The following is a 24,198-nucleotide window of genomic DNA, read 5'->3' as shown; positions in this document are numbered from 1 at the left end:
CAAGATTTCATTCTTTTCTATGTTTGAGTAATATTCCATTATATATATATATATATATATATATATATATATATATATACATATATATATTTAAATTAATATTTTTAATGTTTAATTATTTTTGAGAGAGAGAGATAGAGAAAGAGAGAGACAGAAAGAGAGAGAAAATGTGTGTGAGAAGGGGAGCAGCAGAGAGAAAAGGGGACAGAGTTTTTAGAAGTGGGCTCTGGGCTCATGTGGGCCAAACTCACAAACCATGAGAACATGACCTGAGCTGAAGTCAGATGCTTCACCAACTGAGCCACCCACGTGTCCCAACCACATCTTCTTTATCCATTTGTCTATGAACGAATATTAGATTGCTTCTATATCTTGGTGATTGTTAATATGCTGCAATAAACATAAGGATGTATATATCTTTTCAAATTAGTGCAGGGTTATTTTCTTCAGTGAAATAAAATATAATTAATCTAATTATTCACATAAATATCAAATAATATTTTTTACATAGCTTTCATGATTTTGGTTTTGATTTTTCTCACCAAAGAATGTAGTTGCTTGACTTTTGTTTGCTTGTTAACTTGAAATAATAATTTCAGTCCATATTAGTTTACTTATTTTCTAGTGTATCTCTTTAACACATGAAATGGCTTACTTTAGAGGAAAAAGTTGTTTTTTATTTTAAGTTTATTTATTTATGTTTGAGAGAGAGAAAAAACACGATTGGGAGAGGGGCAGAGAGAAAGGGAGAGCGAGAACCCCAAGCAGGCCCCACACTGTCAGTGGGGAGCCCAATGCAGGCTTGAACCCACTAATCATGAGATCATGACCTGAGCCAAAGTCGGAGACTTAATTGACTGAGCCAGGCAGGTGCCCCTAGAAGAAAATAAAAGTTTTGCAAATAATGTATTTAACAAATTAAATTACATTATTGAATTTTTTACAAAATTCAATTTACAAAATTGTAAAAAAGTTTTACAAATAATGTATTTAACAAACTATATTTACATTATTGAATTTTATATTTCACTGTGCTATTTATTGATGATGGAATAAATATCTCAATAGGTTAATGAGAAACTACCAGAGTTTTAGAAAATCACATAAATCATGAGATAATAGTACTTAGTCAATTTTAAAATGTAGATGTTTGCTTAAATTACTTTTATTGCTATTTTATGAAAACATATTTTATACACATAAAAAGCTAGGAAATAGTTTATACAAGTTTACAAAGTAAAAGCACACTAGCATAATCAAAATTACAAAGGAAATTACATTAATGTGAGTGTATATTGAAGCAATGTATATTACATAGAAAGCCTCGTTTAAAGTAAAGTAACACTGCTACCATGTAATCTAGAACTATGAAGAAAAACGTAATACAAAATAGGAAAGTAAGTTTTAAATTTAAAATTTGCCATTTTTTAATGGATGAAATTTTCTTTCGGATTGGAACAAATGCTTGTTGTTAAATATAGGCCTGAAATTCATTTGTTATGTTCTGGTATAATCACAACTGACATGTGCTACCCTATATATTCAGAGTGGTCAGTGTTTACCATTTATAGGTTGTTAAATGTTCTAATTTTTACTCTTACATAATTGATTATCATTAATAGTAGCCCCAATATTTTTTCAAAATTTTTGAAATGTGTTACAGATTTTACTTTTAACCACAGTTCTCTTTTTTACTGCTTTGGAAAGAATGTAAGCAATCAACTCAACAAAATTAATGATTTTTTAAAAAGTTGTAGTTTTTTTTCTATTGACTTTCCAGACATCAGAGCCTTGAGGCAACTTTTTAATTGTGTAGAAGCTTATAAAGATTTAATCACTGAAGAAATATTTATGGAGTTTCTATTGGCAGTAAGATCATAAAGGTGTAATGGGGGTTCAGGATAAATGGAAGATTTTGTCCCTGAATTCAAAGAGTGCCTATTCTCAGGCCATAATTCTCAACTATGGTCAAGCATCAAAATTGTACATTTGATTTCATCTATTTAAGATTAGAAAAATGCTGAGAAAATGAAAGATTAAAAGATTAGAAAAGCTGAATCAGGATGGAGGTAAAGAGTATGATTGATGTGTCTATATATATTTATATATAGTGTATCTATTTATATATATATTAAAACATATATATTTTAAAAACTCAAAGGTAATTTTGAGGTTTGGCTAAAATAGTGGAAATCTAGAAAGAGGAAGATGTGTTAACAATTACATAATAACAAGGAGAGCCTGGGTGTCTCAGTTGATTAAGCATCTGACTCTTGATTTCAGCTCAACTCATAATCTCACAGTTCATGCTCTGTGCTGACGGTGTGTGTTGTCTCTGCCCCTTCCCCCCCTGGCAAATGAATAAAATAAAATTAAAAAAAAATACTTTCATTGCATAATAACAAGGGTAGTTCGATTCTGCAGTCCAATGGTTGGGATGCTCATCTTATACCCTGGCTTTGGTGGTGTCTTAGTCCACTGGGATGCCATAACAAAACACTAAAGACTTAGTAGCAAAAACCATAAAAAGTTATTTCTCACAGTTCTGAAGCTGAGAAATCAAAGTTTGAAGCACTACCATGTTGTCATAGATTTTAAGTCTAAAGTTCTCTTTTGGCCAGCAAAAGAGCAGATGCAGGATTAAAGCGAGAAGATGGCTAATGTCCAGGAAAAAGACAACAGCCCCGAATAAGGGTCCTTGCCCCATTTTTATTAGGATCAGAAGGCTTACAAGCATGGGCGATGGACGTGCACAAAGGGACAATGAATCTGTGAACATTAACTTGTGGATGTGGGGGAAAGTGGGGTCTTGAGGATATTCGTGGTTAGGGGTTTGGGTTAATACAAAGCAAAATCCGGACACCAGGCAGTCTGGAGGAGGGTTGTTTACAGCACACATGAGGCAGCACCTCTGTTTATCTTAGCCTAGGGGATGAGACAGATAGCGGGAATAACCTCAGGGTTGACAAGGCACCTTTTCTTTTGTTAACCATCTCTGCTGACTGCTTTGCCTGCAGCATAGCCGTCTGTGGTCTAATTCACCAATTTACCTAACCTGGCCCTATACTCCTGTGAAAACAGCTTTTCTGCTACAGTACTAAATTGGGGGTGCTTCCACTCTGAATATCTAATCTTGTTCATTTCATATACCTGTGTATTTAGCACCTTTGCACCATTTCTATTTTAGGCCTTTGCCTCTCCATCTCTATTTTGAGGGTTATGCCCCCTCTCTGTTTTGGGGTGCCTTTGCACCGCCCGATTCCTGGCACCTTTGCACCTGCCTATTCTTGGGGTGTCTTTGCACCCCCCTATTCTTGAGTGCCAAACTGGTTTACCCAAACTCAGGTGTGAGCATTTTATGACTTTGTATTTCTTTATGCCTTGTTAACCCATTGGTGTAAGCCCAGGGATTCCTAAGCTTATCCCCCACACCATATTAATATTCTGCTGAGAGCCCTCTTCCTGATTCATAGCAAGTGGCTTCTCCCTGTGTCTTGAAGTGGTGGAAAGGGTGAGGGGTCTATGTTGGGTCTCTTTTAAAAGAGCACTAATCCTATTCATGAGGGTTTCACTTTCATGATTTAATCACCTTAAGGCCCCATCTCTTCACACCATCATATTGGGCATTAGGATTTCAACAGATAAATTGGGAAGGGGACACAAACATTCAGACCATAAGAACTGGTGACCTCAAACTTAGCATCAGCATACTTCAGTTTTCTTGTATATAAAATGGAGTCAATAATAGGGCATTTAAAAAAGATTTTTTAAAGGATGAAATTTTATAATTTATATAAATTATTTAGCACAGTGCCCAACATATTTAAGTGCTCAATAAATATTTATTAGGTTTAATTTTAGTGTAGTGAAAAGATCCATGCCTTACTCAAAGTGATGAGGGAATATTCAAGTCTTGTTTATATAGAAAAGCTGTCTGAAAAGGTGATTATAAAGTTGTATATTGAAAGAAATTGAAGCTGGAAGATTTTGCTTCCATTTAGAAGAAAGAGAAAAGCATAAATATAGACTAGAAGGGGGTCACACATATGCTATTTTAGAAAATACTCTAAGTTAAAGCAATTTCATGTTGCAGAGTAACAGAGATAGCAATAAGATACTTTAAATAAACATCCTCAAAGTTATATTCTCAGATAGTTTTCACATCATTGGGTGAAGGAGTCTTAATTATAGTAGACAAGGAAGAGTCATATTTTCTAGGTAGCTATATAGAACAATACATGGAAAAGTTGTTTATTTCAGATTTTATGGAGATTTAAAAAAGATTGTTTGAAAATATACTTTAAAATACCTATTGACAGTCTGGGATATAGAAATATAAAAATAATTAAAAATATCAAATATTCTTTGGGCTTTTACAATTATTTCCAACTATTCTTGTTCAGTGAAGGGATTCATTTCTGTTCTGATTTGGTCTCCGTGATTTGCTCTGCTTGGGATGAATCTTTCTTCCAGGACCATGCCCCCCTGCCTCCCTGTCACCTTATGCACACTGGGTACATTACTCTTATATATTAGGTTATCAATTGTTACTTTTGGATCATAATCTTTCACAAAATATTTTGTAACTCTAACCATTATTAATTGATTTCTACAGAAGTTTGGCTTTCCCACATTTTATCCTGCCGCATGTCAACTATCTGCCTTAGTGTTAACCAGAATTACAGCTTCTGTCTTTATGTTTGGCATTTCCATTCTCTAGCCAAAGTGCCCTGCACTAAGAGTGAGCAGTGTTTTTAAAGGCAGCCTGCAGTAATGCAAGGAGTTTTATCACACATGTGTATCACACAGCGAATTTCTTGTTGAGGATCAAGTTCCAAATCCTCTCTTATTGTGCGGGTCATGAGCCTTCCCCTGTAGCTTTATGAAAGTTCCTCCTGGCAGCTATAGATATGTGGTATGATTAATCTTACATAATGTAGAGGGGTTTAATTTTATTTGGCAGTTATTAAAGAAATATTATTTTTCAGCTAAATAATATGATTGCCAGAGCATACATTATATTTTTTTCCTTCTTTTCTGCCACTGTTTCTCTTTATTTTTCCCTTTTCCCTTCTTCTACCCTCTCCTCCTTGTTCACATTCTTATTCTTCTTCCTTCTCTCACTCCCTCTTTCTGTCTCCTCTCTGTCTTTTTCTCTCTTGACTGAGAGTACATTTTCATTATTTTCGGGCCCAGATTCAAAAGCTTCATAGTAATTTTCTTGATTGCAATCAATCTGTATGAGAATCAGTTACAGGGAATCTATTTTTAAAAGAAATGCACATGGTTTGAATATAGGTAAAGTCAGAAACATACAAGGTATGTTTTTGGAGCATTGCTGTATGAATATTCGTAAGTCACTGGGTACTATGATATTTTAACAATACAAGGATTTAAAAAAAAATCACTAATGGGCCAGGGAGTTTCCCGACCAAATGCTGCTGACACAGTTAATTATGGTTTAGGTAAAATGTAAAGGTGATTGCTTACTTCACAAAAATAAAAATAAAATAAAAATAAAATGTTAAAGGATTAAATGTAATTTTACAAACATTAGGAAATGAGAAAGAAATGCTGGGAAATATTTATTTAAAATCAGAATGAAAAAAAAAAGTCTTTCTTATCATAAAGCTGCTATAATGAATGAAAAAAAAATCCAAACTACAGTATTCCACACAAAATTACAAGATAAGCAATGCATTAAAAAATTGGAGAATTGCCGTGAAAAGTAGCAAACGCCAAAGTTAAAAGTTGAAAGAAACAGTAAACAATCCTTAAAGGGTAAATCTTAATCATCACCACACGTATAAAAAAACACTTTAATAATATTTGTTGTAAAAGATGTTGAAAATTTGTCAATTGCATCCTGAGAAGAATGAGTACAACAGCACCCTTCTTGTCATCCTCCTTTTCTGCTGCTGAGAAAAGGAAGAGACACAGTTGTTGACTTATTTAAATACTCTTGTCTTTTGACTTAAGCCTCAGATCTATCAGCTTTCCTTCTTCCTTTTCCATATGTGCTCTCACTATATATCTGGCCCTTTCAAACTTAACGGTATAATTGACTTCCTTTTTTGGGGCATTTTATCTTGAATTTTTTCTTTGTTCTCTTGTCCTTATTTCTAGTTCAATCTATGATTGACAAGGAAGGCAGCATCGTGGAGGGGTTTAAAGCACAGCCTTGGAGTAAGCCTACCTGGCTTCAAATGCTAGTTCTACTAATTAGGGGCCAAAAGAAACTAAGGGGATTACTTAACATTTTAATATCCCCTGCTATAACGTGGCAGGAATTTAACAGATTCTCTTTAGCAGATTCATAGGCTTGTTATATGGACCAAATATATCAATATTTATCAATTACTTAGAGCAGTATCTGACATATAATAACTGTTACATAAATGAGGATTAAAATGTATTTTTTATGTATATTTTGCATAGATAACCTGAGGTTCATTTTCTTTCTTTTAATGCTTACCATGTTTTGTAATTCAGAAGTGTTTATTTTTTACATAAGGATATTGGTCATTCTTTGATTTCTAAACATTTATTTTTTATTACTTTTTTAACGTTTATTTATTTTTGAGAGAGACAGAGCATGAGCATCAGAGGGGCAGAGAGAGAGGGAAACACAGAATCCGAAGCAGGCTCCAGGCTCTGGGCTATCAACACAAAAGCCTGACCTGGGGCTGGAACCACAGATCATGACCTGAGCCAAAGCTGGACACTTAACCAACTGAGCCAGCCAGGCACCCCACTTTTTTTGATTTCTAAATTTTTATATTAATTAAAGATTCTTTCTTTTTATGTTTTTATTTTATTTTTGAGAGAGAGAGAGACAGAGCATGAGTAGGGAAAGGGCAGAGAGACAGGGAGACACAGAATCCAAAACAGGTTCCAGGCTCTGAGCTGTTGCCACAAAGCCTGATGCAGGGCTCAAACCCAGGGATGGTGAGATCATGACCTGAGCCAAAGTCTGAAACTTAACTGACTGAGTGACCCAGGAGCTCCTAAAGTAAATAAAGATTATATTAGCTAAAATTATATATAGTTTTATTTTAACATATATATTTTATATTTAAGTATTCCATATATAACTTATTTTTAGTAACAGCTTTGAAATATAGTCATACCATAAATTTAACCCCTTTGAAAAATATGGAGTTCAGTGGCTCTTAGTATATTCTCAAAACTGTACTGCCATAGGGCACCTGTAGGGCACAGTGGGTTAAGCCTCTGACTCTTGATTTTGGCTCAGGTCTTGATCTCATGGTGGTAAGATAGAGCGCCAGGGGGGCCTGGGTGGCTCAGTGGGTTAAGCGTCCGACCTTGGCTCAGGTCATGATCTCACAGTCCGTGTGTTCAAGCCCCGCGTTGGGCTCTGTGCTGACAGCTCCGAGCCTGGAGCCTGCTTCACATTCTGTGTCTCCCTCTCTCTCTGCTTCTTCCCTGCTCATGCTCTCTCTCTGTCTCAAAAATAAATAAACATTAAAAAAAAATTAAAAAAAGATAGAGCACCATGTTGGGCTCCCTGCTATGTGTGGAGCGTGTGGAGCCTGTTAAAGATTATCTCTCTCCCTCTCCCTTTGCCACTCTCCCACTCGCTCTTGCATGTGCTCTCTCTCCAAAATAAATAAATAAGTAAATAAATATTGTGTTGCCATAATCACTATCAAAGATTAGAATATCTTCATCATTCCAAAAAGGAATCCAACCTATTAGCACTCATTTCCTATCACCCCTTCTGCTCAGCTCCTGGTAGCCATTTTCTATCTCTATGGATTTGGCATTCTGGACGTTTCATATAAATACACTCATACAATTTGTAGCTTTTTGTGTTTCATTTTTTTTTGACTTAGTGTAATGTTTTCAAGATTCATTTATTTTATAATATGTATCAGTACTTTATTCCTTTCTATAGCCAAATAATATTCTATTACATATAGACATATCATTTTGTGTTTATCCATTCATGAATTGATAGGTATTTGAATTGTTTTCACTTTTTGGTTAATACAAGTAATGCTACTATGAACATTCATGTACAGTTGTGCACAAATTTTTATTTATTTATTTTTATTCTTTTGGGTATATGCCTACAAATGAAATTGTTAGATATATTAGACTCTTTGTTTAACTTTTTGAGGAACTGCCAAAACTGTCATCCCAACTAGGTATTCCGTTTAATATATCCACCAACAATGTTGGAAGTTTCCAATTTTCTTACATCCTCTTCAATGGCTGTTATTGACTGTCTGATTGATTGATTGATTGATTTATATATTTTTGCCATCCTAGCAGGTGTGAAGTGGTATTTCATAGTGGTTTTTATTTGTATTTGTAAATAAAAAATATTTTATTTTTATTTGATGACTAATGATGCTGATTATACTTGTATGTGAATATTGCCCATTTGTAATTCTTTTTTGATAGGTATGTCTTCAAATTGTTTACTCATTGTTTTAATTGGAATGTTTGCCCTTTTATTGTTCAACTGTAACAGTTTTTTTAAATATATATATTGAGGATACAAACTCCTATGAGGTAAATTATTTGCAAATATTTTCTTCCATTCTGTTGGAGATCTTTTCCCTTTCTTGATAGTATCCTTTGGGAAGCACATGTTGTTAATTTTGATGAAGTATAATGTATCCAATCTCCTTGAGTTTGCTATATTTAATCACTGAAACCTTTGCTCAGTGTAGTGGTGAGCTAATGATTGAACAGATATTTAATTAAATGTATTGAATCAATAAGTCTTCCAGACTAGGCCAAGGGGCTATATTTCTGCTTTTTGCTATAAACTGAATGCTCCCATAGGCAGTTACAAGTCTGCCTTAGCCTTCACTTTCTGTCCTTATGGGACCTCAATATCAATCAGAGATGAGAGATTAGGGATTCTTTCCCTAATTCTAAAATGTAAAGAAAACACATCTCTTTTGGGCATGCACACAGTCCTACACATTTTTATGGACTTCTAAATTCCCAGAAATATGTAGATTTGTTCATATCCTTCTCTTGACATCCCATTCCCACTTTCCCTTTAAGTTTTTGTTTGTTTCTTTTACTTTGTATTATTTTGTTTGGTACACCTGTTGTTATCCACATTAATATCTCCTTCACAAGAAGCTGTAATGTTAAACAATTGCTGTTGTTTCTTTTCAATACAGACCTTTGGGATAGGACTCAAAGCCTTGCTCAAACAAACAAAGTCAGAAAAATGGAAGTTCCCAAAGGGCTGCTAGATAGGTCAAATGGTGACAATTCTCTGGGAATGGGACCTTGGAAGAGCTCCTAGCCTGCTCTTCCCCCTCTGGTGCCTGCTAGGATGATGGTTTTCACAGATAGCAGAATTACAAAGTTGGTGGTTCAAGGCATCCATGAAGCTGTGGAGAGAGGGATGCCACAAATTTCTTAGTTCTTACTGAGATTCAACTACTTTTTTGGAGTAAATGCTCTGTAGTTTGGTGCAAGCCCTTTTTATCTATTTCCAAAAAGATAAACTTTCTGAAAAAGTTGATTTTGACAATTGCTGCAGAGTATTCATTGCCTTTGTGGAAGAGAAGATTTTCTGGTATTTACTCTGCTGTTCCAGAGGTGCTTCTTAGATTTGATTTTGACAAACACTGTGAGATTTTGTTTTTTCTTTCTTCTTTCCAAAATGGTCATACATTTGCCCCCACAGTTTTGAAATGGTATGGTTGTTTTGCTCTACTCTATTGATTGTTTCTGGGCTTTAAAAAATTGTACTCTATCAATATACCTATAAATTTTATCTCTGAGACCATACTGCTTTCATCATCTCTTTTCTGGGTAAATATATAACTAAAGGATATAAAAATTAATGGACAATTATAAGTGTAAAGAATATAATTAAGAGCTATTTGTTTTAGCTACAAATAAAAACAAGTCATTTTACCTATTTATTAATTAAAAATGGACAGCCTCAGGGGTTGTGTTCCAAGACCCCCAGTGGCTGCTTGAAACTTTGTATAGTATCAAACCCTATATACACTATGTTTTTTCGTATACATACATACCTATAATAAAGTTTAATTTATAAATTAGGCATAGTAAGAGTTAACAACGGTAACTAATAATACAATAGAAAAATTATAACGATATACCATAATAAAAGTTATGTGAATATGGTCTCTTCAAAAATATCTTAGTGTACCATACTCATACTTCTTGTAATGTAAGATGATAAAATGCTCATGTTATGAGATGAAGCAAGGTGAATGATGTAGACATTGTGATTTAGTGTGAGGCTACTACTGACCTCCTGATGTTACATAAGGAGGATCATCTGCTTGCAGACTCTGGTTGACCACGGGTAACTGAAACTGGGGAAAACGGGACCATGGATAAGGGGAGACTGCTGTAAGCTAAATTAGAAAAAAAATATGTGGAAACTGACTTTATATATAAACTCATATAATTCAAATAAGTACTAAAATATCTGTATGTATGAGTGAAATTACACTTTTTAAACAAACCATATCTTGAGAAATGATAATTATAGGTCTTCCATCCCTATAAAGACTAACAGTGATATTTTGATAATTTAAAAACAATACTTTAGTCTATTTACTTTGCTCCTGAGTACACGTTTATTTTTTAAGTGAATTGTTCAAATACATTTTAAATATGAACAGCTCATTTTGTTTCATTTTATTTTATTTCTATAGGACTTTGGAGATGATGGGTCCTTGTATATTACTAAGGTTACCACAACTCACATGGGCAATTACACCTGCTATGCAGATGGTTATGAACAAGTCTTTCAGACTCACATCTTCCAAGTAAATGGTAAGAAATATGGTGTTGCTATTATTGTTTTATGCTTCACTATATATTCAAAGAATATCACAGTTGATTAGGAAGGTAAATCTTCAATTTTCTTTGAGTTTTGGCAAAGTATAAGCTTTGTTTTGTTTTCTTTTGGGAATTATTGTTAATGTAAAACCTTTTAATTGAAAGCAAAACAAAACAAACAAAAAAGTGCAGAACACCTGGGTGGCTCAGTCAGTTAAGCATCCAACTCTTGACTTCGGCTCAGGTCATGATCTCATAGTCGTCAGTTCAAGTACTTCATCGGGCTCTACGCTGACAGTGTGGAGGAGCCTCATTGGGATTCTTTCTCTCCCTCTCTCTGTGTTTCTCCCCGACTTGTGCTCTCTTTCTTTCTCAATATAAATAAATTTTTAAAAATGGGGTGGTTGAGGGGCGCCTGGGTGGCGCAGTCGGTTAAGCGTCCGACTTCAGCCAGGTCACGATCTCCCGGTCTGTGAGTTCGAGCCCCGCGTCAGGCTCTGGGCTGACGGCTTGGAGCCTGGAGCCTGTTTCCGATTCTGTGTCTCCCTCTCTCTGCCCCTCCCCCGTTCATGCTCTGTCTCTCTCTGTACCAAAAATAAATTAAAAAAAAGTTGAAAAAAAAATTTAAAAAAAAAAAAAAAAAAAAAAGAAGAAAAAAATGGGGTGGTTGAGTGAGTAAATGTTATAAATTTGTACCACTTTTCTCATTCTGAAATGTTATAGAGTAACTCATTTTAACTGGAAAATTAAAGCATAAGAAATTTAAATTACTTTTTAAGCTCTAAATATCAACAGGTAGGCAACCATATACCTTTTAGAAACAAAATATTAAGCATGTTAAAATTTTAATCAGATTATCTGGTTGATCTTATTAATGATACAAAAAAACTGCTATTTATGTTCAGCAAATGTTATACTTTTAATAATTAACTAAATGACTTTGGACATTTGCCATGTAAGCTGATATTATTCTTATAATCAGAGCCTTTTTTTAAATTTAATTCAAGTTTTAGCTATTTAGTCAATTGATGATACAGGATGGTATGTATGACACATTAATTCATACCAATTTACTTCCATACTGATATATATGTTAATTTACTTTATGATTTACTAAAAGGAGACAGAAACTAACTGGGCTTTTCAGCTAGTGTGATTGGTTTGAATTAAGAGGGGAGTGGCAGATATGAGCTTGGTGAGGTAGTCTGGGGTCAGATCATGTGGAACCCTGTGGACTTAATTAAATATGTGGATTCTCATTCTAAGTATTTAGTGTGTGAAGTGGCATATTCTGATTTATTCTAAAATGACTGGAAGCACTGAGATCTGTTTAAAAAAATTATTTTAATAGTCTAGGGAAGAGATAATTGTGGCTTAAAATATAGTGTTAATGATGAAAAGGTAAAGTGCGGTTAAATTTGAAATATATTTTGAAAGTATATCTGGTGATATTATTGAGGATGGCATGTAAATATAAAAGAGAGTTAAAAAAAAACAAGAAATTTGTAACATTTACATATATCCTTGTGACATAAACTGAATATAGAAGAAACACATTTGGAGACTGAGTGAAATTAATATATATATCTTTGGACAATACAATTTCTAAATGGAAATCAAGTCTTTAGTATACAAGTTTGGAGATCAGAGGAGGGTGTCAGCCCAAGTTGTATATTTATATAATATCAATGTGCATAAACTGTATTAAAAGCCATAAATTTGAGCTTGATGGGGTCACTTTAAGAATGAGTATAAATACTCCTATTGAGGATTAAGCCTTGTAGCTGAGGTTAACAAATGGAGAAAAGAAGACTTAGAATGAGCACCTTGTGATTGTAAGTGTGTCCTGAGAAATCAATTTTAAAATATTGGCAAAAACTTTGAAAAGATTGGAGAGTTTATGGTTTGTTGTGGGCACTCAACAGAAGCAGATCTAGGCCTTGCTTTCTAATGTAAACCCAGTTGTAACTAATGTGGGTCAAGGCTTGAAAACCAACCTTCAAGGAAGCCAGTGAAGAGGGCAGACAAGGTACAAGGGAGGTTATGCATGTTATTCCCAGTGGTCCAGATGTTTGGAGTTGGGCTTTGGATACAATCTACCTGAGGATATACAATCTTGAGAGGACAGAACAAGTCTGCCTAGGGGATGTTCTCTATCTAATTGCTGCATTCCTGGGGAAATGGCTATTGTTGCAAATCTGGTACTTTCCTCCCTCTTTGTTGTGATTGTTTACAAACTAATGGCCTATTTGACAAGACAAATGCTCTGAGCTGTTATCTTTGTTTTGTTGGAGATTCTCCAGTTTTGTTTTGGCTAACAATTAGTTCTCTCCTCTATACTCACTCTCTCAGTCTAAGGACCAACTGGTCAGGTTTCTAGTTTCTAAAGTAGTGCATGGTTCATGTTCTAACTGTATCAGAATCACATGAAAAAATTATCAAAATTGTAGAACGCTGGACTCTACCAGCACTTTATGGAAGTTGATTTGAAATCTGCATTTTGTCAAGCTTCCTAGTAATTGTAATGCATGGTCTGGCATGAGAATCATTCCAAATGACTGTTCTTTAGGAGTTTCTGCTCCTTATTGATGTCTGAAGCAGACTTCTCAGACAACTTTACTCATTTGCCATGCTCCAGCTGGGAAGCCTAGGAACAAGACTTTGAGCCAAACTGCAGGCTTTCATGTTGCAAGATATGCCCTGAGCAGTACTGGAGAAATGCAGTTTCCCTACTTCATCCCCTCCTGTGAATGAACTGCTTACTCTCTGATCTCAGGTTTTTCTGAAGATGGAATAATGGAATAAAGGAACAATGAGGTCTCAGCAATAGAGCCATGACCATCAGTCTCAATATTATGAATTAATTTAGAGGAATTCAATATTAGCAGTGACTGCCGCTGAGATCTAATGCTGTCCCTCTGCTAGAAACACAGATCCCTGAACCTGGGAGTAAAACCCATCTCTTTCTATTACCTCCTACTACATTTAATCTGTTTCAGAATCTTTCATATAAATGTTTTTATGAAGGCATGGGGTTTGGAAAAAGGGAAAATGATATTATTATTGCTGAACACTGGTTGAAAGTGAACAGAGAGAGAACTCTGCAGTAGCTGGAGAGTGATGTGGAGTTAAAGGGGGGAGGGAACTTATAAAAATTGCAGATATGGTAATCTTTTCTGCTGATGTGAATAATATGGTAAAAGATGAAAAGCAGATCATTTAAGAGAAAAAAGGGAAAATTGCCGTAGTCAAGTTTTTAAAAAGTTGATGTGATTAGTACAGAAATGGAAGGATTGGTCTTTGGAAGATGAATAGTTAATCTGTTGAAACTGAGCAAGACAGACTGTTTGGGAACAGATGCTCAGGGAGAGAGCATGAGAAAATAATCCTCTTTGCATTGCTTGGATTTTTTCAGTGCAGTCGGGAATACCAACTATTGAAAGCAAGGAGTTTGTGAGAGTTTCAGTTTGAGGAGAGGAAGAGATAGAAAACAATTATCTTGCAGGGCAGGAGGGTGATAGAAATGGCAGGCGGCAGTTGGAATGTTGGCAGATCTTTGAGTGTTCTCGAGGTGATATATATTAGTATGTTTTCCTTCGGTTGTGGTCAGCTGTGAGTTTGCAATCCTGGAAAGAAGGGAATTGGGTTTAACCTGCATTTTATTTTGTCAGGTGAGTAACTGAGAGAGAAACAGGCATGAGGAAACTAAACAAGTTTACAAGAGAATGATTATAATGATAGACCAGAGAATAAGTGGTAAGGTAAGGAAAGTGGTAGATGAGGAAAGCAGTGAAAGCATGAAAAATGTGAAATGAAATGAAACCCTGACTGGTGTTTCCAAGTTGATCAAATACTACCAGAAGGAGGTACTAGAGAGAATGAAATGTAATACCATCACTGAAAGCATTTGTTTTTAATTTTTTTTGATGTTTATTTATTTCTGAGAAAGACAGAGAGACAGAGTGTGAGTTGGGGAGGGGCTGAGATAGAGAAGGAGACACAGAATCCAAAGCAGGTGCCAGGCTCTGGGCTGTCAGCACAGAGCCCAATGCGAAGCTTGAACTCCAGAACTGAGAGATCATGACCTGAGCCATGGTCAGAAGCTTAACGGGCTGAGCCACCCATGGGCCCCATTTTTTTTTTTTAATGTTTATTTATTTTGAGAGAGAGAGAGAGACTGGGAAGGGTCAGTCTCTAGGGAGAGAGAGAAAATCCCAAGCAGGCTCTGCAATGTTAGTGCAGAGCCCGACATAGGATTTGATCCCCTGAACCATGACCTGAGCCCAAGTCAAGAGTCAGGTGATTAACCAACTGAGCCACCTAGGTGCCCCATTCAAAGCATTCTCTTAAGACATATGGCAATTTCTCTTTATTAGAAACACTTTTAATTAGGTCAAGTTTATATAAAGGAATGTGTGAATCACTAAGTTTTGATAGGTGTTTAGGGAGCTAGCTGTTCTAAATCTAACTTGCCAGTTCCAGGCTTAGCTGAAAAGGAGAAACAAAGGGAAGAATAACATTAATTCATCAAAACCAATGAGAGTAGATCAAAACCTTGTTCTACCGCATTTTTATCAATGAGGGAAGATAATAAGTGCATTTCAAGGATCATCTTTAATTTTTAAACCTATTTGAAGAAGCCAAGAAGCTAAGTAGAAAATGTATTAGATGTATATCAGTAAGAGATTACCTTCAGGCATGATATCAGAGAACCAAAATGACAGGGGCTTAAAGAAGATACCAGTGTGTTTTTTTAATGCATAAAAAATGTTCAGATGAGGTGCTTCAAAATGGCTACTCCACAATGTCATCATTATCCTATTCTTCCCCCATTGTGGTTAGAAATGGTTTCCATTCTCAATGTCATCCCATGTTTTCCGAATGGCAGTGGAAATTCCAATCATCATGTTCATAGTACAAGGAAAAAGTAAGAAAGAAGAAGGAAAAATAACACCTGAGAGAACATCTGAGAGATTACTTTTTTTTTTTAATGTTAACCATTTTATTTTCATTTTTTAAATGTTTGTTTATTTTGGGAGACAGAGAGACAGAGTGGGGGCAGGGACGAGCAGAGAGAGAGGGAGACACAGAATCCGAAGCAGGCTCCAGGCTCTGAGCTGTCAGCGCAGAGCCCGATGCGGGGCTCGAACCCACAAAGCGTGGGATCGTGACCTGGGCCGAAGTCGGATGCTCAACGACTGAGCCACCCAGGTGCCCCAAGAGAGAGCACTTTTGAAATAACACCAATGGAAGCATAAACAATAACTTACATTGACCCTCTCTAAATGCAGAGATTAAAGTATATTTCTTTGACCTTCTTGTTTTACATCCACAACAATTAACAGTTCAATTATTTACAAGAAGAATAAATATTGGGTAGGTAAATAGCCATCTTTGTTATAAAAAAATGTCTGGTCTGTCAAAACATTTTGCAAAACAGTAATAGAACAATGATACTTTATAAAATTATTTAGAAATAGTAAGATTCTCTATAAAACAACAACCCTACAAGTGATTTGCTAAACAAGTGATTTCTCCTCTTTTTGGTGGTTTGCTTTCCTTTGATTTTATGGTGTTTTATATTTGGGATAATAACTTTAAACATATATTTTGAGTATAAATAAGTACAGTAAACTTGAGATCACTCAGAATATTGTTATAGACCAATAACAAAAGAATAGTTGGAAATGAGCTGTGACACTGGAAAAATACAATGAAAATGCAAGAAAATGCAAATTAGATTAGCCAAATGGCACATTTATAGATCCAATAAATCTCTAAACTGTTTTAACTCATTTTCTATTCTTCATCCACTTTTCAGAAAAGGTTAAAAAGGCCTTTAGAAAATTAAGTTTTCATAGAAAATTTAACATATTTGTCTGAACAATCTTTCAATTAGTAATAAAAATAAAATATATCATTGATTACCATAAAAAGCTCTGAAAATACCACAAGTTATTGGAATTTGTGAAAGAGTGTTTTTGAAGTGCAAAGTCTATTTAAATATCCCAGGGTGCAAGCCAAATAAGTCTATCAATAGCCCTGTTTCTTTTCAAACAATGCAAAATTAGATTATTGAAATATGAGAGTGCTTCTGTGTCCTTGTCAGAAGAAACATTATGTATAAATCAAAGGAGCTTGACTCTGCCAGTGGAATTCATTTCATACTTTTCTTTTTCTTTTTACATAAAGCGAATCGTCTTTAGATCTTCAGCTTATGATACAGAATGTTTGAAATTTTAAAAGTCATTCAGTGTTTACACTACCCTCTGGGCAAAAAGCTTGTCCATATTCACAGTAGACCCATATGTATGCTGTTATTTCTCTTGTTCTTATTATTTAAAACCTCACACATAATATCAATTGGATTTTTTTTCCTGCTCATGTCAGAAATGTCTGCACAATATTGCTGGTTTTATAAGATGTCTATATAGAACACCCCATTTTTCTCCTTCAAAGTTTGGAAAACTCTAAAAGAAAGACACTAGAGCCAGATGTATATATGGAAGCATCACCTTCTTTACTGACAAAGCTATTTAGAGAAAGTGGCTTAGGTCTGGGCAACAGTGGCCTGCTTCTTCTTACATCATAGATTTGAACTTCCTCCTCCAGTCACAGACAGCCTTCCCTGCCAAACTTTCTGTATTGCCAAAGTGCAGATGGGAATAAAACCTTCCCGCAAGCAGTAAGATCCAGAAAGCAGGTGGTAAGAGGCCTACTTCCCCCTTCTCACTCCTCCTTCTTCTATGACTTACGAATGGATGAGAGAAAGAAGAGTCTTGAAGGTTACTCTGGCTCAGTGATTCTCTGTGGTTCTTGGGCGAACACCTTCAGCAATGGGTTTTAAATGCAGATTCTTAGGGTGCACCCACGAGTACTAAATCAGAAGTTCTGTGCATGAGGGAGAGTGACCTGTGTTTTAACAAACCTTCCTGATGATTCAGATGATGTAGCTGAAGAATTACTGCTCTAGAAATGCTATTCCCTAGAGAAATGGGAAGTGGGAATATGTGTTCCTTCCTCATATACTCCAGCTTTCTTCCCTTAATTTTGACTTGAAACTAAGTTCACAGTGTTCTTGGGAAATGGCTGTCTCTTAGGGGGTGGGATCAGCCATGCATCAGATCAGTCATCCCTCTCATGAGGCCTGGCAGCAGATGGTACTGATGTCTTGCCCAAAGCCCACCCAGGCCACCTCAGCTGTGGTGGATGTCCCCTGATGCCTTGATACTACAGGAGCCAGTCCCAAACCACTCTTCCTAAGAATTATATTTGATACGAGAGGCTTTATCAGCTGTACTCAAGGCAGCCTAGATGTGCCAGGAATTTAACCTCTCCCAGGACAATCTTTAACCAGTGAGGGACACAAGTCAAAAGGTAAGAATCACAGCTTCCCACTCACTCAGGGGGAAGATTCTGAGATGCAGTCTACATGATTCGTATTTATTTATTCATTCATTCATTTATTTATTTTTGTTTGCTTGCTTTTTGTTTTTTGTTTTTTGCTATTTTTCTTTCCTCCATCTTATTTTCCTGGTCTCTAACTTGTGTTTCCTGGGATCACATCCCGAATAGGAAACACGAACCTAAATTCTGTTCTCAGAGGTGCTTTTTTGGGGATTCTCATGTTGGGGAATATTCTTACTTTAAGGTAATTGTTATTAGTAATAATTGCTGCCCTTTGGTAGCTCGCCCTTGATAGCTACTGGTAGGCACCATATGTTTGCTTCCAGAAGTCTTTGAAATGTGATAAAACATTACACTAATTCATTAACTCCAGAGTCTGAAAATTCTCTGTCTCTATCATTTACCCATACTAAATTATGTCCAGTTATACTATTCAATAGAGCTCTTCAGAGCTTCTGCAACTAGATTAAATCATGGCATCAAGATACTGCAATTATGCAACAGCAAGAGCATATAGATGCTCAAAATTTAATATATATAATCTAATTATTAAATTTCCAGAGATACATAAAATTTTAAAGATTAAAGTTTCAAAGAAATTAGTTTAAAGTAATTAATGTCCAAAATTGAAGACTTCTGCCCTGGAACATAAAGTCTAAAGAAAGTCCAAATGTTTTAACTACAAGTAAAGTTCCAGGAGTCAAGTTCTTCCCTTATTTCTTATTTTGTTCCCTCTTGATGAGAGAGGTCTTTGAAAAGTTTATGGCTTTGATATAATGTCTACATCTTTATCTGATGAGAATCTAATTCCCATCAGATTTAAATGTACTATCTTGCTATTTGTTTACAAATGGTCACATCTGTTCTTTATTTCCTTGTATTTTGCCTTCTGTTGGATTGCATAACTTCAATCCAACTTCAATAGAATTTCATTTTATCTTCAGTATTGGCTTATTGGCTATACCTCTTAGTTTAATTTTTTAAGTGCAGCTGTAAGCTATATTTATAATATGCAACTTTAACATATCACCATGTATCTGTAAATAATATTTTATTACTTCACATTTGAAAGAAGAACCTTAAAACAGAAATCTTTGACCTCTCCCTTTCCATCCTTTGTGATAATATTGTCAAATACTTAATTCTATATATGTTACAAACTCTACAACATATTGTTTTATTTCTGCTTTTAATAAGTAAATATCCTTCAAAAAGATTATTTTTTAAAAACAAGAGACAAAACTTTTACTTTAAGTTTCTGATCCTCCTCATTGTTTCACATAAATGCAAATTTCTCAATTTTCCGTTAGCCTAATAAACATCCATTGGGGTACCTGGATGGCTCAGTCGGTTAAGCGTTCCACTCTTCATCTCAGCCCAGGTCGTGATCTCAGGGTCATGAGTTCAAGTCCCGTGTTGGGCTCCACACTGGGACTGTGGAGCCTACTTAAAAATAAATACATTACAAAAAATCCTTTAACAATTTTCTCAGCCTTTGTTTGTCTTAGCCTTTGTTTTTTCTCTTCACTTAAGAATATTTCTACTAGACATTGAAATTTGAATAGGCAGTTTTTGTTTTCTGTTTTTCTTTCAACATTTTACAGAAGTTGTTGTATTATCTTCTGGATTGTATAGTTTGTAAAGGAAAGTCAGTTATATTTCCAGGCTTTCCTCCCTGCCCCCCACAACCTGGCTGCTTTTTAAATTTTCAAATTTTCACTGGGTTTCAGCAATTTAATTATTAACATGTTTTGGTTTTGTTTTCTTTACTTGTATTTATCCTGTAGGGATTATTCAACTTCTTGGACTTTGGAATATATATTTTTCAACAAATTTGGAAAAAAAAATGGCGATTTTTTAAGTAGATTTCTGCTTTCTCTCTCCATTAGGAATTCAATTACAGATATGCATGACTGCTTGACATTTTACCATAGTCCACTAAAATCTGTTTTATTTGTTTTCCTCTTCATGCTTTGCTCTCACTATACTTCAGTTTAGATAGTTTCTGTTGCTCTGACTTCAAAGTCAAAATTCTGTTTTTCTGTGTGTATAATCTTCCACTAAGCCCAACCAAACTATTTTTAAAAATGTATTTCAGATAATATATTTTTCAATTTTAGAAGTTTCATTTGTTTTTTCATAATCTCCATTTTCTCATTAATTATGTTCATGTTTCCCCTTAAATATCTGAACCTATCCGTACCAGATATTTTAAAAATCTGTATACTAACTTCATGACCTCTGAAATGTTATGTCTGTCTTTATTCATCAATATTTTTCTTGCATATGAATCACATTTCCTTCTTCTTCTTACATCTGTCTTTGTTGTTGTTGTTGTTTTGTTTTGTTTTATTTTGTTTTTTGATGATGGGAATTGGTGAGAGAGATTTGCAGGGTTCTTGAGAAGTGCTGCTTTGGCATTAACTTACCTGCACACCTGTTAGATCTTTTTTGACACTTTTTTTTAAATTATATTTGAGTATATCTAGAGTAACCTTCACACTAGGGTTTATTTCACTATCCTTCCAAGATATAGTGTTTCTGGGGTCTCTAGGAGGTGTTTAATGGGGTTCCTTTAATTTGTTTTTTTTTTTTTTTCTTCTATTAGGTCTCTCCATTCAGAGTCTGATTAATCTAACTCAAATGACACCTATCCTTGAGCAAACTCTTGGAGAATTTATATTTATAGCTCCCTGGTTGTAGTTCTTTTTATAGTCACTGAACTTTGCCTTACTTTGTGGAGTTTCATCCCCAACAGACACCTATTCGGATTCCTGTAGATCTCTATCTCTACATATTTCTCTCAATTTTGGAAATCTGCCCTACAAATTCCAGGTCTCAAGCTTTCTTGAATTCCAGTCTCTTTTATTATAGCAAGACCCTTCAATTCCTCTTCCTAGAATCAGTTTAAATGTCTCTAGGCAGAAAGTTGAGGCAATTATAAACCCACCTCGTTTGTTTTCTTTTTTCTCTTCTTTCAGGGATCATGATCTTCTGTTGGTGGTTTCCCAGCATTTGACAGCAGTCGTTTCTTATTTTTTTTAATGTTTATTTATTTTGGGAGAGAGAGAGACAGAGAGAGAGACAGAGAGAGAGCACACACAAGTGCGGGAGGGGCAGGGAGAGAGGTAGAGAGAGAGAATCCCAAGCAGGCTCTGCACCATCAGCACAGTTCTTGATGTGGGGCCTGAACTCACAAACTTCAAGATTGTGACCTGAGTCGAAATCAAGAGTTGGATGCTTAGCCAACTGAGCCACCCAAGCACCACTCATATTTGTTCTATTTATCTATGGCAGAGGACTTATCTGCTATACATTTTCTATCATGACTTTAAATCTCAGGGGAACCTTTTTTTTCCCTCTATTTTCTTCTTTTAAATTCCAGTTAGTTAACATACATTGTAATATTAGCTTTAGGTGTAAAATTTAGAGATTCTTCACTTACATACAACTCCCAGTTCTCGTCACAAGAGCCCTCCTTAGTCTCCATTACTTATTTAACACACCCCCCACCCACCTCCCCTCTGGTAACCATCAGTTTTTTCTCTATAGTTAAGAGTTTTGTTTCTTGGTTTGCCTCTGTTTTGTTTTCCTCCTATGTTCATTTGTCTTATTTCTTAAATTCCACATATGAGTGAAATCATATGGTATTTGTCTTTCTCTGACTGACTTGTTTGCTTAGCATAATACTTTCTAGCTCTATCTACATTGTTGCAAATGGAAAGATTTCATTCTTTTTTATGGTTGAGTAATATTCCATTGTATATAAAAACCACATCTTTATCCATTCATCAGTCAATAGACGTTTGGGCTCTTTCTATAATTTGGCTATTGTTGATAGTGCTGCTAAAAACATTGGGGTGCATGTATCCCTTTGAATCAGTATTTTTGTGTCCTTTGGGTAAATACCTAGTAGTGCTATTGCTGGGTTGTAGGGTAGTTCCTTTTTTAACTTTTTACAGAAGCACCATACTGTTTTCCAGAGTGGCTGCACCAGTTTGCCTTCCCACTAACAGTGAAAGAAGTTTCATAGGAACCATTTTTTTTAAAAAGACTGAGAAGTTTTATTAATTAAAGGCAAGTTTTCTTATGACCCTTGTGTATAAACTTTCTGAAAGTTAGTAGACATGGCTAATGTTGGCAGCATCAACACTATATGAAATACAGTTGGAAATTTCAGGTATTACTTGTTTGTTCTCAGTGTCCAGTACTTAATTCTACCAAGAGGATGGCAGGTACTCAGTATATGAAGGGAGGAGAATGAATAACAATAAAAGAAAAAAAAAAGGTTTGTTTTGGCTGTGGCAAGGTATGAATCTTTCTATATTAGTTTTTCAATGCTCAATATTCAAGGCTAAATATATAATTGATCATAACCACCCCAAAATATGTTAATTTTGTGACTAGGTGTGAAGAAGAGACTATTAGCTACCACCTAATTTTCTTTAGTTTTCTTTAGTGACAGAGGCCCAATTTTAGCCCTTCATGGCTAACCACCTAAAACTATATTTCTCAGATATTTTTGAAGCTAAGTATTATCCCATGACAGAGTTTTGGCCAATGGAGTGTGATACTATCTAATGTATTTAATATCTGGATTTTACCATAAAAAAGGAGGTTATGTGCTTTCTCTTCTCTTTTTCTCTGTTTTTGCTTGTTGGAATATGGATCTGACAGTGGTAGCTGAGGAATGATGTTCAATTTAGAGAAAGGAAGTCATGTTTAAAAGTTAGCAGAAGAAAATAATAGAAGGTCCCTGGGTGTGGAAGGCTTAATAATGTCTTCACAGAAGATATCCATATCCTAATTCCTGGCATTTATGAATGGTACCTTATATGGCTTATAAGGAGACTTACATATGTGATGTAGTTAAGGATCTTGAGTTGGCAATATTATCCAGGTGTGTTGTAAATATAAGGATTCCCATACAAAAAAAGGCAAAAATGTCAAAGAAGGAAACGGGAGATGTGATAACAGAAGGTAGAGATTGGAATGATTTGATAAAGGGGTCTTAGACCAAGGAATGCAGGTGGTCTCAAGAAGCCAGAAATTGCAAGGAAACAGACTGCCCCCTAAGACTCCAGAATGATCCAACCCTGCCGACATCTTGACTTTAGGTCACTAAAATAAGTTTTGGATTTTTGGCCTCTGGAAATGTTACTTTATGCCAGTAAACCTGTGGTAATTTTTGTCAGCGACACTGGGTTCTGTAACAAGATCAAGTAACCAGAACATCCTTTGGCCATCTACAAGGACTTATCTTTAGCTTAAACCACTGTATTTGAGTCTCTATTATATATACTATCAAGCCACTCATATTGACTACATATCAGAATTTATATCTTATTGAAGCCATGACTGTATTTTTGCTCTGTTACATCAGTTTAACCAACATCATATCTTTATCAGGTTTATTTTTCATTTCTACCACAGTCCAACCGCAGATTTGTAGAGGGGCTCTGTTTGATGCATTCAGTAATCCAGGATCCTTCTATGTCTAGCACACTAGAGTATTATGTAAGGCTATGCTACTGCATGTCCTTGTTATAGTCTGTGAGCTATTTGAATCAGTATTTTTGTGTCCCTTGGGTTAATACCTAGTAGTGCTATTGCTGGGTTGTCATCTGTCATCTGTCATCTGTTACCTATCCATAAAATAAAGTATAGAAATTATTAGTAAGTTCAAAAAATTTATAGTAATTGCATATTTCTACATCATCTATGGAAAGGATTCTATTATCTGATAACTGTAGAGATTGAAGAAAACAAACCTCCAATCACAGATAGTTTGAGAATCACTTCCGTAAAGCCTGTGAGTCCTCCACTAGATCCTCTGTGTGTTTTTTTAGTGGTTAACAGAAGAGGCAACACATGAAGGATTGTGTGGGAGGTTTATAGGGTAGCACTTGTAGCAGATAGCACTTTTGCCCACTTGCTGGGATTCACAATTATACATTCTTTTGTAAGGGAGTTTGA

General features: G+C 35.3%; 1 protein-coding gene across 2 annotated transcripts in view; it reads left to right on the top strand.

The window, feature by feature from the left end:
- Positions 1-24,198, top strand: part of FSTL5 (follistatin like 5) — a 768,631-nt gene that overhangs the window by 571,582 nt on the left and 172,851 nt on the right. For both annotated transcript variants that reach the window (XM_060653856.3, XM_060653855.3), the window contains exon 8: positions 10,689-10,809. In XM_060653856.3, the coding sequence (XP_060509839.2) occupies positions 10,689-10,809 (121 nt within the window). The remainder of the gene's footprint in view (positions 1-10,688; positions 10,810-24,198) is intronic.

This window comes from Panthera onca, chromosome B1 (genome assembly GCF_046562875.1).
Source record: "Panthera onca isolate mPanOnc1 chromosome B1, mPanOnc1 haplotype 2, whole genome shotgun sequence".
In the NCBI taxonomy this organism is placed as follows: domain Eukaryota; kingdom Metazoa; phylum Chordata; class Mammalia; order Carnivora; family Felidae; genus Panthera; species Panthera onca.
This window is presented reverse-complemented; position numbering and strand designations above follow the sequence as displayed.